Source organism: Semicossyphus pulcher, unplaced genomic scaffold, assembly GCF_022749685.1.
Source record: "Semicossyphus pulcher isolate SPU_LCO1_2020_fin unplaced genomic scaffold, fSemPul1.0.p SCAF_13, whole genome shotgun sequence".
In the NCBI taxonomy this organism is placed as follows: Eukaryota; Metazoa; Chordata; class Actinopteri; order Labriformes; family Labridae; genus Semicossyphus; species Semicossyphus pulcher.
In genome coordinates, this window is record NW_027211637.1 from 21161442 (window position 1) to 21177246 (window position 15805).

Consider the following 15805-nt stretch of genomic DNA (forward strand, 5'->3'; position numbering starts at 1 on the left):
CAGGAAGTTCTTATATGTCGGACCAAGGAAGGAACAGTTTGTAGGACGTGTCGAGAGCTTACTAAGAAGCTAAATACGCTAATGCTAAATATAAAGCTACTGACAAGTAAAAGGTTAGATTAGCTTGGCACAAAGAGTGGAACGGGGGGAACAGATAGCCTAGCTAGGTCCAAGTAACAGCTACTAGCAACTCAAAAGCTCAAGCTTTATCGTTCAAGTAGTTTGCTTAATATTGAAAAAGTCCAAGGAAAAGTACTGGTGAAAAAAACAAAGAGATAGTGAGAGAATTGCCAATCGTTGTCTAAGCTAAGATAAGCTAACTGGCTAATGGCTAAAGTCTCATATCTGCAGCATTGACAGAGTGGTATCTTCTCATCTAACTTTGGCATGAAAACAAATAGGTGCTTGGTGTTAGACAGTAAATCAGCATACCTCTAAAACATTGGGGTGTTCCTTTAAGAAGAATGAATTGATTTGTTTCCGGTCAGCTTTGTTCGGTCAGATATTAATCATTCACCTTTCAGAGGGACAGCAACAACCCTGTCAGAAGTGATTGATGCCAGAAACCTGCACTGACTTATAAAGGGGACAAGCATGCTGGAAGGTAGTTATTCCCAACCTCAGGGTCGAGGCCTCCAAGGAGGGTCACAAGGTGAATTTGAGGGGCCTGAAGGATGATTTACAGGAAAAGGAAGCGGAGAGTGAAAAACATTTCTGCAACAGATAATTATGTTATTTTTCAGTTTCCTGTAATAATTTATTCTTGTTTGTGACTAGAAAGTTCAACTCGCAGTGATGTGCCTCAGTCAGCACATCACTGTGAGTTGAAAATGTTTTTGTAGATATTCTTGGTCCACTGGGGAGGAATCCTTCAGATCTTAGTGATCCTGACTCTTCCTCTACCACCACATGTGCTAGACATTTGTGGTTCAGGATGAAATATCTCGACAACTATCGGATGAATTGTCCGAAGATATTCAAGGTCTCCAGAGGATTTGTATTACTTTGGTGATTCTCTTACATATTGTCTATATTAAAAGCAATGCCATCATGAGTTACATCCATATTTATTTGTGCAATCATTTGGTTTATGACCAACTATCTGGATAAGACGCACTTTGTGTTTAAGAGTTATGCTTTAATACTGAGCTAGGATGGTGAACATGGTAAACATTATACACCCTGAACATCATTTATAAGCATATTCATTGTGAGTATCGTGAGCATTAAATTCAAAGCACAGTGTCTGATTTAAACTTCAGAGAGCTGCTAGCTTTGCTGTGGACCCTTAATCTGCTGTTAACCTGCTCTACTGACTTAATGAAAGTCACATATTGAACACCACTAAAAAAAACAGTTGAGGCTGTTTGCAATAAGCACAGCATTACTCAGAGTATTGTTTACACTGTATATTGTATGTGTGTGCATGTAACTCCAACAAAGGTTTAATCTCTCACAGTCTAAACATCCCTAAGAAGGCAATCTGAGACCATCTGCCCCCAGAGCTCGTAGTGACCAACAAGAACGCTGACGTAGCAGCATCCGCAAACCTGCCGTCTGTCCATCTCTCTGTCTGTCTCTATGTCAACAGCCTGTCAAAAAAAATAATAGTCCTTTCAAACTCTTAAACTCACGCTTGATATGAAACACAAACCTCATACTCCTTTGACAATAATATGCTTTTGTGAAGCATTCAACTACATTTGTTTTTCATCCATCGGCTCCAGTATTATGCTAAAACCCTCACCTGTGACCCTGCATAACTCACACATGGTGACATTACATGCTTTTATTTTAATGCTGCCAAAAATGTGACATTGACATGACCTTAGTTTATCTGCTGCACCAGCTGCTCCAGATGATACGTGTGGTGGCTACAGCTCCTCTGTGCCTCTACAGCGCTGTGAACATGGAGTCAGTGGCTGATGTTTTATCCATTTCAGAAACTTTTCTGTAGATTTGTTTGATTTGAAGCCTGACGAAGAAGGATGTACCGCTCTGTCTAATTAGCATGGTAGAAGAAGTACCTTTATGTATTTACTGCACTATATTTCTCTCCATTAGATTTATTTAACAGTATAGCAAGTAGTTAAAATTTAATGCGTGCTTACGTAAGCTAGAACCAACCAATTTCAACCAATCAATCTGCAACATTTAGCCGCAGAGCACCAAGAACGCTCGGTCAGTTAGCTAGCTACTGTGCTGTGGAGAACGTCTGTCTACGCCCACTTCTCAGCGATCTAATCAAATTCCTCTAATGATATGTCCCGCCTGCACTTCCTGTTTCACTCGGAAATACGTCACGGTACCGAAACTAGATACTCTCGAAATGCCGTTTCAGCTCGACTTTAAAGGGCCAGTTCGCCGATTTTCAACCTCAGTCAATGGGCCCTGGAATGCCTCCACCAGACTACGTAAAACGCGTCATCTGGCGGAGGCCAGGGAGCTCACTAAAATACACTTCCTCAATCTAGGACATCCGCCTCCGATGTCATGTCTCGTTCAAAATCGTCAGGTTTGAAATGTTTTTTAGACGATCCACCGGTATATTATCGTCGTTTTTTGGATTCTGTACCTCTCTGAGTCATTGCCTGCAGCAAAAGAGTAGTATTTCACTCCAGTGTCTCTCGCTGGGCCTTTCCTTTCAAAGGGAGGGGCGCAATGCACGCTGGGTGTTGTAGGAATGTAGAATGGGCGAAACCACGAGCTGTTTGTGCAACTTTCTCCACAGCTATGGCGCCAATTTCAAATATTATTACTTCTATTGATTACAGAGAACACCAGCTTTGACTGACAGACTGAGAATTACTCCTTTAACAGTGAAGGACATCTACATGTGTTCTTCCAAGTCAGTTTTTAAATTTCAACTGCAAATCTTAAGGATGGTACCACTTCTTAAAGCCTGGTCTGTGTGTTGTACAAAATACAAATCTACTACTGAATTATTATTGCATACTTCTTGATGTTTAAAACATAATTTATCAATGACATGCTGGAGCTGAAAAAGAAAAAGGTGTAAAGACATCAGTATGGAATATTAAAGGCAAAATGAAGCTAAATGTTTAAAGTGTCAGGCCTACACCAGGACTGAGCCTTTTTTCTTTTTACCTCTCAATCACCCCTGTTGAACTTGATTAGAACTCATCCATTTATATTACCAGTGGACAGCGAGCCTCCTCCAGGGAGCTCATTAATCAGTCACCTCTCCTGCTCTGTTAAAACAGGCAACACTCAACTCAACTTAACACAGCTGCACCTTTCATACATAAAGCATGCAGCCCAAAGTGCTATAATGAGGAGCTATTTCCATCCAGGTGTGATCCCTGCCCGGCCTTTAGTAAACTCTGTGTTCTGTTTATATCGGGCTCACACTCCACTTGCAACACGAATGACACCTCAGTTTTCACTCCTGTGGTGTAATGTGGTAATGTGTGTGATGCGGCTCGAGTGGTGACCTTTAAAAAGTAAAAGGTCGTTGTCGCTGGGGTGTTGTCTGACACACACGAGGAGTTGAAATTCACGGCAAACATGAGTATCTGCCTCATGCGTATCATACTTGAAATTCATATCTTGGTTTGGTCTTAGTTTAAAGCAACATTTTTAATCTGTTTATACCCTAAGTCTGTCAGTTTCTCCAAGCAGAAACTACAAACACCACCTGCTGTCCATAACTTTGATTTGCTGCAAAGAAGTGCACCAGCTCCGTCACACTGTTAATGCTTTGTGGGGATTATAAACCATGCCTGTGCTTTATGAAATATCAAAACACTACAAAAAGGACGATGCAACAATGTCTTCCGTGCAGTGTGCACGCTCCAGGCAAACACAGAAAAGAAAGGGAAACTAATTAAGAAAAATGTCATCCAAATGAGATGAGTCTGAGAGCTCTACTACTAATGTGTAACACAAGTGAATCTGTCAAACAACTATCACCAGCAAGACTGTGCAAGATCTCCTGGATTGTTATTAACTTCACTTTATCATCATTAAACACGCAGTAGTTGCATATGCTGGTACTCATGGGAAATGGAGGATTTTTCACTACTGACTGATTTATTACTCAATTTATCATAAGGGTCCAATTTGTCAGACCTAATACTTGTAAACAGCTTGGTGTGGGGGGAATATAAGGTCAACCAGCTCAAGAACAAAAACGTTTTTTGTCTTGCAATTCCACATTTGATTTTGCAGCACGTCTGTATTCCCAGAAGAATATTGTGGGATTTGCGAGAAAAAATATACCCAAGACAAAGGCCCACAAACATATCAAGACCTCTTTACCACCTCAAGAGATCACACCCAAAGGGTGCGAACTGCCGCAGCGTACTGTCTCTCCAACACTTGCCAATATGAAACTGGCAGCGGTGCTTTTCCAGGAAGAAGGAATTAAAGAATCCAGAAATTATGAATGCATTGCTATAATTTAACTCACGTTACAAATACAGGAACTGAGAGAATATAATAAGTGTTTGTGAGATAGATGTCCAATTTTCAAAGTTAAGGTTTAACTTACAGGAAACATGTGATGCATCCAGACCAATGGGACAAGTTGGTAAAATAAACTGATGCTTTCCTGATGGAGGTGCGGCAAACACATCTTTCTTATCAACAAGCTTTAAATGCAGTTTGAGGTCTGCTTTATAAGAAGATAAACGATCCCATAAAATACTGCTGCAATAGCAGATTCAGCAGAATGTTTCTAACGTGCGGCAGCCATCTTGGATGTTTACGAAAATAACTCAACTGCACTAACAGCAAAGGCGTCGTATTGAGCCTGCCCAGGCCAGGCCGGCTTCATATCTGTCTAATCTGGGGAAAAAATGTAAAAACAAATAATGATTGATAAATCAGCCAATTATTTTAAACAATACATTAAAGAACTTAAGAATATTTAAAAAGTGTGGCATTCATTCATCCTCAGAGCCCACAAGGATGTCTTCAATTTGCCTGTTTTGTTTGACCTGCAGTCAAAAAATATTCAAGAGAAAAACATGAAATTCTCACATTTGACAGGCAGAATTCAGAGAATAATTTTGCATGAAAATTTCCTGAATAAAGCAAAACAGCAGCTAAATTTCTGTCAGCTGAAAAATCATTTTGCATCATAAAAATATAATAAAATATATGAAAAGGTGCCATTCAGGATTTACTTGCATGCCATTTAGTCACACTCAGACAGCCTGTAAGCACTCGGCCACACATGCACCATTATGAAAGGCAGATATTGCCCCTGGCTAGATGTTTTTGAAGGGGGCAGAATAAAAAGCTGGTTTTCCCCAGACTCTCTGCAGGGGCTGCACTCACAAAACCTTTTTCTGTAGGTTTTATAAGTGTTTGACGTGGACTCATAAATCTACATGCAGGGGACGAACCTCTGCCGGACGCCATCTGAAGCACATCTGCTGCATCCAGATGTCAAATAAATTCATCCAATGACAAAAGCAGCTCTCTTTGTAACACCAGCTGGAAGGAAGGAAAAGTCGAGCGCGGACGAGTCGATTAAGGTGGAGGTGTGCAACCTCAGGAGTCAGGTGAACAAGCGTGCATGTTTTCTATCAACATTAGCGAGTCAGTGGGGGGTTATGGTGGACCTTCCCCTAGAAACTCAGACTGTCCAACACTTCAATGCTTTCGGCTGAATTTTTCCTATCAAAATAAAAGTCCTCTTCTGCTTGTTCTTCCTTGCTACGGAAAATTAATATTTATCAGACATAAGAGCAATCCCATCTCTGACTTTCTTCACTCTTCACACTAAAAATCTCTGCATCCCTTAAATGACATAATCTTGTTAACTTCCCCTAAACTCACTCCTAAGAGCAGCCACGCTGTCACACACCCCTCTCTTATCCACGTGTGGCACATTTCATCACTCACCCTGGCTGTTGGGTCCCCCCTCTGCCTCCTCGCAGTCCGTCATGTTGTTCAGCATCCGCTCTCCTCCTCAAGCTGTGCGCACTGAGAGCGCCTCTTGATCCTGTCGCTTAGAGAAGAGCTCTGGGTGGGCTTGAGCCTACGACAAGATGCGCTTCACTTCTGTGTCTCCCTGCCTCTTTTGTCCTGCCTCTGGTAGCTGACCAAAAAAAAAAAAAAAAAAAACAGTAGAGAGAGGAAGCAATAATTTATCCTCTTTTACTTGTCTTCTGTGTGGTTCCCTCTGTCTCTCTACAGCAGGAGGATGGAGAGACTGAGAGAGGCTGCAGGGGAGAGTTGATGATGGTGCTCGGTGTCACTCACATGCACGCTCTCTGTCTCTCCGTGCGCCACTCGCCCCCCAGTCAGTTTAAGCCTGATGACTACATTCATCATGTATTCAGAAGGTATTATCCCTCCCTCCCTCCCCTCCCCTCCCTCACGCACGTTCATCATCCATCTCATCAGGAGAGAGGGATGGATGGAGAGGGATTGAGAGACAGAGGCGACGCACGTCAGATGACAAAGTACTGCCTCCTGAGATTAAGCATCTCCTTTGATGTTCTTTTCAGATGGAAGGAGAGATTCCATTTCATTACTTTGTATTCATCCCTCTTTTGTTATTCCCCTCCACCCTGCTTGTTTCTCTTTCATATTTCCCTGCCTGGTCGTGGCCCATTATCCGTGGAAGCGCTGCAGGCTGCACTTGTGTAACTCTGTGAACTTTAAATGCAAGCCTCTCACCGTTACCACACACACTGGTTGAACTGCTCTGGTGTTTGCACTGGTCTCTTGGTCAAGTGTGTGGGGAAGACGCTGTTTTAGAACATTACAGGGAACCGTGCAGCGATGTAAACTGGCTGGTTAAGTTGATTACAAACTGATAGCTGGTTGAAATGGTGGCGTTTTGGACAGAAGAATGAGAGGATTACTTCATCAATGTTTTTTTACATTAAAATGCAACTATCATATTTTAAGATGCTACAAATTGTGCAAAGCTACACAAAAGAAACTCGTAAAGCTAGCAGTTAGAACAGAAGCAATAGAAGTTGTTACCATGGCCCCAATATACCATCTAGTCTAGTCCCATTGGAGTAAAGTGGCAGAACTGGCCTTAGGTATTGCTATATATATATGTAAATGTATATTTAAAATCCCATTAAACTTAATATAGTGTTCCACAGGGTTCAATACTTGGACAACTACTTTTTTACATAAAAGCTGAAACTCAGTCAAATTTTATGGTGAGCAAACGACACAGGACTGTACATATCGGGAGCGCCTTATAATTTAAATTGTTTGACAGATAGCCTATAATACTATTTCTATCATTCTGCTTATGCCTTGTTTGCTATAACTTTTACTTCGGCTGTTAAAGTGTGTTTGTATCTATGGTTCTTATGTAAAGCACTTAAGGGTTGGTAAAGCCTCTACCCGAACACTTTTTCTTTAAATCTTGTCAGGGCATCGTTAACCGAGAAAACGAGTACGATTTTTGTCAATAAATTGTAATTATTGGACAGCGTCACCTTAATGGCCCTGAGCTCTCAATTTGTAAGAGAGGTGACATCATGGAGGCGTTGAAACGTGGCTTAATGAATGTATATTATAGATTGTGGCATATAACAAATGAGAGGAAAAATGATGTGGCAGAGCTGGTTGATGGGGACAAAAGGACAAAACCGGAAGATGAATAGAGGAGTAAAGTGAGGACGGCTAGAGGACTAAGCAGTTAAGGAAAAGATGGACAAGAAAGGCCGACGTTTGTGGCTGTCAAAGACTCAAAAGCCGCTGGATTGATGTTTTTACCTTCATGTATGTTGCTTGTATCATTTTGGGACAGAGCATCTCTAATCCCCACCACCTGCCTAGTGATAAAGATAGCTTGGCCAAAAACACAACTGGCATTTAATGGATGAAAAGAGATAGAGAAAAAAGCTTTTTTCAAACCATTAGTATTTGTATGCTTGACATTATGTCACAGTGAACTGTGTGCCCATCTCTGGTTAGATGATCTCCGACTTCTGGCAGATGTTCAGAGAGACTTTATCCTCACCGACTGGCATCAGCTACAGACTGCATCATGTCGACTCGTGTCACCCAGTAGTGCACAGGCCTCTTTGATATTTTAAACATCGTGCCTGAACGACAACTCTGCATTTCATCATGGGGTTAACAGATAAAAGCCATGTAGTACATGTGATTTACATGTAACATTTAGCTTTTTCCTCATTGCTCAGCACAGGTCTGAAGTTTTCTCATCAAAATCACCAACTTTTAAAATTGATGCATTTCTACGTTTTTTTTTTTCTATGTCTAAATAAATATGCATAAAAACAGGTGGATAAACATGCAAATATTGTCAAGATGTAAACCAACTTGCAAATTATACATTATAACATTATCACTCATATAGAGTCATCTATCTCGCCCCAAAATACAAATATTACCCCCATTTTCAGCTCTGTTTTGGTCTCCTCCACCTCCTGAGTGAAATATCTTTAGCACTTAAATACTCCACTTTGTCCATCAGCTTGTCGCTAACTGAATACCCCTGGACCGAGCTCTCACTCTTTGTCACTATCCCTGCAATGCTCTGTTACTTTATGCACACTGTCTGAATGATACTGTATACTGTAGGCTGCACATACATCATGCATGCGTGTGGCCTAACTGACCGTTTCCCTGCCCTGTCAGTGAGAGTGTAATGTTGGCTAGGCTTTGATTGGCAGAGAGCCTGAGAGCCATCTTCATCTGGGCCAAGCGGCTTTAGCTCTTAAACCACGGGTACCTCCATCCCTCCCTCCCTCTCTACTCTCTGCCCGCCTGCCTGCCTGCCTGCCGCTGCATGTGGCTCTGGATACTACTGTTCATTCACTCATTCACACCTACGCTGGTGTACAAAAGCTTGCAAACACCAACACACAAGCAACCTAGCACAAAGAAAGCCTCACAAACACACACAAACATAAAAAAAAACACCGGATGGAACTTTCCATTGCCCTAATCCTGCAGATTAAGGCCATGGAGCGCTGGATTGAAATCCACTTTTTCTACTTCCTGATCAAGAACATAGGGCCTGTTCTGTGCCTCGCAGATGTTTACTTGGCATCCGAGCACCGAGGCGAAATCTAACATTTGTCACACCTACTGAGCCAAAAATCTTTTACATTGACATGAGGGAAAAAAACTTAAAGAAGATTAATACGATTTTTGTCCAGAACTAAATGAAACTGACTTTTTTATTACCAACACAATCCATCACACAAAACCTATTATTGCTACTGTGTGTGAGTGTCTGAAGTCAATTCATCAGGATGATGATTTGGCAAAAATTTTTCAATAAACAACCTAAAAAGGGGCATCAAATTATGAAATTCCCTCCTTATCTGTTATAAAGTTTGCTGCCCAGGCTTAAAACACTTTTTTGTGTATCGGTGTCCAAACTGCAACACCCACAAGACTGCAACTCTTGACAGAGTACAACATGCAAAAGTCCATTAATGACCACTGGGGCCGTTTCGTCATTATTGCCACTGCTGTACTGGGAGCGTCAAGATTTACGACTGATATGGGGCTCTGGGAGCAGTGGGGAGGAGACAGGAGGCGAGGGGGGGGGAGGAGGGATGGGAGATAGAGCTGTTCTGAATGTGTCCCCAAGCTGGGCTGTTCGAGGACGTCCAAAGGCAGGAAGTGATCAGTGGTCCAGCCCACCGGAACATCTGTCTGTCAACACAAGCATTTTCCAAGAACAGCGGTGAGAGACATATATACTCCAGCTATAGTCAGGGGAATTCAGTTGAGGCCCAGCTTCCTTTAACACGGGCCTGCTACTGATAGAAACTGGTTCTCTGTTACTGTAAGAGACATTCTGTCTACTCATCCCACTTTAAATTGTTAAGCTGTGAGGATTTCTTGGACATTTTAAAGGAATTAGTCCATCATGAGAAACATTTTCCAACGCTTTCATGTCTCGCCAAGAAACATGTGGTTACAGGCAGCAAGCGCTTAGCTTAGCTTAGCATAAAGCCTTGAAAAGCGGTAAAACAGATAGCCCGTCTCCATTATCCACCTAACAACACCCCTAAAGCTACGCAATTTACATGTAATGTCTTAATGTGATAATCTCAAAGATTTTCATTTAAATAAATGTCTGCTAAGTCACTATCTATCGCCGAGTGAGGTAACACAATGGTGATTGAGCCTATGGCCCACTGATGAAGTCATTGCATTTGCAGTATTACAGACTTGATGTCTGTGGCGACTTTCATGGGAAAAAAATCACAAGCGACGCCCAGTTAGTGACGCGTTTTCCATCATCCAGCAGTGGTTGGTCTGCCAGAGAGGGTAGGCGGAGCTAAGCGGCTGCTTTTCCGGTCTCTGCAAGTGTTGCGAGTAAACAGTAATCTACTATGGCTGAACAAACAAACAAAAGATCGATGACTACAGATACAACTTTAAAAATAAGTGAAAATCCAAAGAAAAAGAAACAAATTCGACGCTCTGATGTAGGCAAACAGTCTAAAAAGGAAAGCGACCGTCAGCGAGGAAAATCAAGAGTTACAACCGGAGCCAACCGTGGACGTCACACATGCAACACTGTCTGGATATCTGGGAAGTGTGCTCCCACAATTACAATTTATCATCGCCAAAGAGAATGAAACTGAAATCTTCAAGATTAGCACTTAAATTAATCTACACAAAAACAAGTGTAAAAACCACAACTTGGGATTGTTTGGGAAGTTATGTTCTTGTTGTGAAATTTAATTCCCAAAAAACGGTGAATATTTTCTTTGAGTAAACGGTCGTCGAAATTTCTTAGAAGAAATTACGAAATGTGTTTTTTGTTTTTTTTTCATTTAAGTATTACTTAGTAATTGTCTTTTCTGCAGCACAAACCTCAGTCAGTTGTATGTTTCTAGTTAAGAGTGATTTTTATTGAGCGGTAAGCGGAATAACAGTGGGATTACACTAAAATGTGCCAGTTTTAACCCTTCATCTTTTTGTCAGGGACAATGACCATGTATTAATACTACTTTATGAGGTGTGTATATTAAAATGAATGGCGCGCGAAGTCCTCGCCGCTTATTCAACTCCAACTTCAGCCCTTTGATGGGTGTCATCCCCTCTCTATTCCCCACATGTCCATCTTCACTGCACTGTCAATAAAATCGTTCTGTTAGAAGATGAAAGCAGGATGTGTCATCGCCTGCAAGATGGAGGACGTTCACCTTCTCCTCTGTTGTAATTTCTCTTTACACCACCTCATTCATTTGATTGATTTTCACATTGAAATCGTCTGTTTGCTTTGAAGCAGAAAAATAAACCGTCACATCAGCCACACGTGTTGAATTAAACCAAAGAGTAGTTCAGTGTGAAATTAAAAGGCTGACGACCCGAGTCTGACATGATGAAGACAAAATGAAGGGGTTTGAGGTTTACGAGGTTTTAAGTGTCATCTGGATTTGGTTCACACAAAGGCAACTTAAGGTCAGACTTACATTCAAGTGTGACTGATTTCATCTTATAACAACATTAAATTGAGTTCAAAATTAGGTGCACATATAAACGGTTTTGATATAAACAATGTATTTTAAGTGTTTTAAGTTAACTTTCATTAATAAAGTTAAGTTTGATTCACATGCAGAGTGTCTTTGGTCGATGATGAAACTCTCGCTCTTTGTTTCTTGTACGCAACCACCACTTTAAGGAGAAAGCATTTATTTAGCAGCCCACAACTTTAGTGCAATTAACAGTTGTGAGAAATACAGCATGCAAACTCCAAAAAAATGTACACAGTAAACATCGTTCTCATTGCATTATAATAACTCAGTGTTCCCTTTAAAAGTGTTATTTACTGCTTTAACAGCAACTGTAAAGATCTGTGTATTTCTGAAATTAAATTCAACTGGAGTTTGCAAAGAAATTCACTTCTTGCAGATGCATATCCAGGTATTTCATACCCTCTCTTGCAGTCATCCAGAATTCATAGAACCTTAGTTACATCCGTAACTTTTGTTCTTCTCACTGAAGGGCCTTTTTTATGATGATGGTTCTTTATGATTTTTCATCCATCTTAAGACAGCTTTTAAAATGTGTCACGGCAGAATGGATGGAATTAAACTGGAAATTTCAGGGCTATACTGTGATAGGAGTTTAGACGTTTGGTAAAGAGCGACGGAATCCCAGTTATATATATATATTATAGCAAAAGACCGAGAGATAATCTCACCTGCAATTTATGTCCACAGCTCACTTTCAGTATCATGTCACATGTTGTATTTTTGCATGCAAAGAAGAGAAAAGATTGGGCAAATTTCATGCAGCATGAATGAAAACAAGCGACACATCCTGCCTCTAAATTTTCCAGCTGCAGTTCAGTTCAAGCATTTGTCACCATCACATGCGCCAGAAAAGCCCTGATACCACATTATTTTATTTTTTTTAAGCCGTTATAGTTTTATGGTTTTGTCTCCCGACTGACCTCCGCGTGACCTCTACCATTGGGATTTAACAAGGTTAGCCTAAGGGGGTCCAATAAAACCCAGGGGCTGTATTGACTGTATGGATTGCACATAAATGTTTAAAGTAGGCTGTAAAAAAAAGTGCAGCAAAATCCCATTAAGAAAGAACTGTGACTTCCAAAATAAAAGCGCAATTACACGAATGTGCCATTAGTGTGAAAGGATGTCGTTCAATACACAACATGGTGATGTGTTCACTGACTCACAGATGTTTCTGTCTTCATCTGCGACTCCTGCCTCTTCTACATCTGACTGATGGCTCTGTGTTCATGTTGAAAATACTCTGCAGTTCGTACATCATCCTTCATCTCAGCCGTCTGTGGAAGAATGTGGCAACAGATATGGTATAGACTGATGGCTGTGTGAAAGGACACACTACATTTCTCATCAGTAAGTCAAACATTGGGATATGTTGTGGGTGATAAGAAAACCCAGAGGAGTTTCACGTAAGCTGAAGCGAGTAGGAGTTGGATTGGAAGGAACAGTTGAAAGAGGACAGTAAGTAACATCTGGAACAAATTGTATTTATTAACACACATGCTGGTGCCACAGATGTCTGCAGCTATATTAAACAATTGTTGGATGTAAATACATACAGAAACGCTTACTCGGGATCTTACTCGCATCTGGTGATTTCAGGAAACACAGTTGTGGTGCGGAAATCTTGACGCACTAAACACTGGATTTTAGATTCTTAATAATAATGCCTTATTATTTTGTTAAATAGAAAACATGTCTGCTGGAAAGGAAAAAGGTTTCTCTATGATTTACCGGCACCTTGAGGAGAAAACAGGGCGGGACATGTGAAAGGGACACATTTTGTTTTGATGAATGCATCCCGTCATAATTAAATGAAGACACATGTTTATAGCACGTGCAAAGCGAGGTAATTATTTTTCGGTGTTCCATGAATTTTAAACAAGGTTTTCTATTTAACGTTATAAACAAAAAACAATATTTTTGTGTATTACATTACTGTGTTGTGCAGCAGTGTGTTCTGTAATTTCACTTTATTTCATTGTTTGAGTTTAAATCCAGTTCCAGAAATGATCGATACACAACTTATTTATATTTCAATCACAATAGATCCCATTTCTCAGCGTTTTATCTTCATATCTAATTTTACTTTATTTATAATGCACATATTTTACATATTTCTTAATCCCTATATTTCTTCATGCTTCTCTCTGTATCAGAGCGACTGTGACGCCCGAATTTCTGCCCAGGGATAAGGAAAGAATTTCTGCTATTTTAATGGAGCTATAATGCTGACTGAATTATGCTTTCTATAAACATTATAAAAAACATTAATAGACGCAACAACAAGTCAAGAAATGTTGATGCTGTATGTATCAGTAAATATTTACTGACATTATATTTCATTTGTTAGCCACCAAAATGTGCAGTCTTGGATTACACTGTCCACATGTACAGGTTTTGTTTAATAAAAGCCAGCAGTGACTTGGGGCGGACTTTTTTAGAGAAAATTGAATAAAGTAAAAATTTTCCCCTTATCCTAACTGATCTACTCCTTTGTTGCTTTAACCAAAGCACAGACTCATGTACTTTGTAAGGCCTCCATCCATCCCAAATACCTCCTTCTGACTCATGCATGGTCCTGCTTTTGATTCACATAATCCAGTCAATAATTACATTATATATTAGGAAAATATTAATATAATTTCTGGGAGACAGGGCTGCTTGAATCGTCCATAACAGTGATTCCCAAACTGTGGACAATGTACCAATGGTGGTAAACCAAAGAGCTTCACCTGGTGCTACTCAAGAGTCCACTGAAAAGCTCATTAATGTTCATCAAGCGGGCCAAGTCCTCAACCTAAAACTAACATAGACAACATTGGGTGAATGTAACCCGGCATCCAACATAACATGAGCGAGTTAACGTTAACATTGACTAAATGAAGCTGGATAAAAACGCTTCAGTTGTTGATTGAAGCAGAATTAATGATTAGGGTCCAAAAGGTGACAACATAACTTCGGCTTTAATCAATTTTTATTTATATAGCGCCAAATCACAACAGTTATCTCAAAACAAAGCAGGTCTAGATCGTACTCTTTGTTATATTTTTTAGAGACACCCAACATGAATCCACCATGAGCAAGTACTTTGCAACAGTGGCAGGAAAAACGTCCTTTTAACAGGCAGAAACCTTGAGCAGAACCAAAGTCAGTGGTGAACATCCGTCTGCCATGACTGGAAGGGCCGAGAAAATGGGATAGATGTCATATTTACACCTGACATCCCAAGACTAAACCGAAAACAGGCTTATTCATCTAACTGCAATTCTACTATTATATTACATCATTATTATTATCGTAAATACAATAGGCAAGTTGGCATTTTAATTGTAACATTCATGGTATCTGCTGTTAGAAAGGGTACTTGGGAGATTTGGTTTGGTCTGAAAATTGCGAAAACTTCTGGTCTCTAAAGACATTGAGATAACATTTACACTGTATTTCATATGTAGGTTATTAGTGATACATCTGGATCCTCAAATAATCTTCCATCTCATCATTATTCTGCCACATCTGTCCCACGAGAACAACAACAGCCCCTAAAATATCCCACATTGATCTGGCATTTCTCTATAAATATATGTTTTTTTTGGGCCTCTAATCAAAGTGGTTAAGCAGTTTTGGTCAGGAAAATGTCAAATGGTGTAATCCTTTTTTAGCAGTGCAATCCTCTCAGCATGATGACGTGGAGCCCGTCTGATGGATCAGTAACTGGCAGCAGCATCTCCTGACTCTACTCTTTGTATCCTTATACTCAAGGGTCACTGTCAGTATTGTAGGTCAGTTGAATAACATGCGGGTATTGTTAGTTCAATTGGAAGAAATGGGACGCCTTGCTAATCTTTTGTGCAGGCAGAAAAATACTCAGACTAGATGATTGGTGGGAGCCTTGTGCTTTGAATGAAAGATCATGCAGTAGTTCAACAATTACACTTTCTCAGGTAAGAGCAAAATGAAACAGTCACGCTACTAATAAAGCTAACATTGCGAGACTGTGATGAATTAATAATACAAGCTACATCAGTTTTATAGTATTTTAAGCATAGCTTTTAGATTTTGGTTGATACATTTACTGTATTTTTCTGAGAATTAAATGAAGAGATATAATTTCTGTACAATAAAAATGAAGCTAGACTCAACCGCTGGTTAGCTTACAAAGACTAGCTAAAGCCAGGAACAGCTAGCTTGGCTCTCTCTAAGGGTAAATGTGTCTTCCAGCTTCTGTAAACATAACTTTTTTAAACATCTGTTTTGTATGGATTATACGGATATTTTTATTGGTGAGTTTTGGAGGCTAACTTTGCCAAGCTAGCTGTCCAATGTTTTTGCTA

The 15805-nt window shown here is 40.2% G+C and overlaps 1 protein-coding gene across 1 annotated transcript in view; it reads right to left on the reverse strand.

The window, feature by feature from the left end:
- The window catches only part of slc12a5b (solute carrier family 12 member 5b), a 32228-nt gene extending 26299 nt beyond the window's left edge, over positions 1-5929 (reverse strand). The window contains exon 1 of the mRNA XM_069660695.1: positions 5875-5929. Coding sequence (XP_069516796.1) covers positions 5875-5929 — 55 coding nt within the window. The remainder of the gene's footprint in view (positions 1-5874) is intronic.
- Between the last annotated feature and the right edge of the window lie 9876 nt (positions 5930-15805).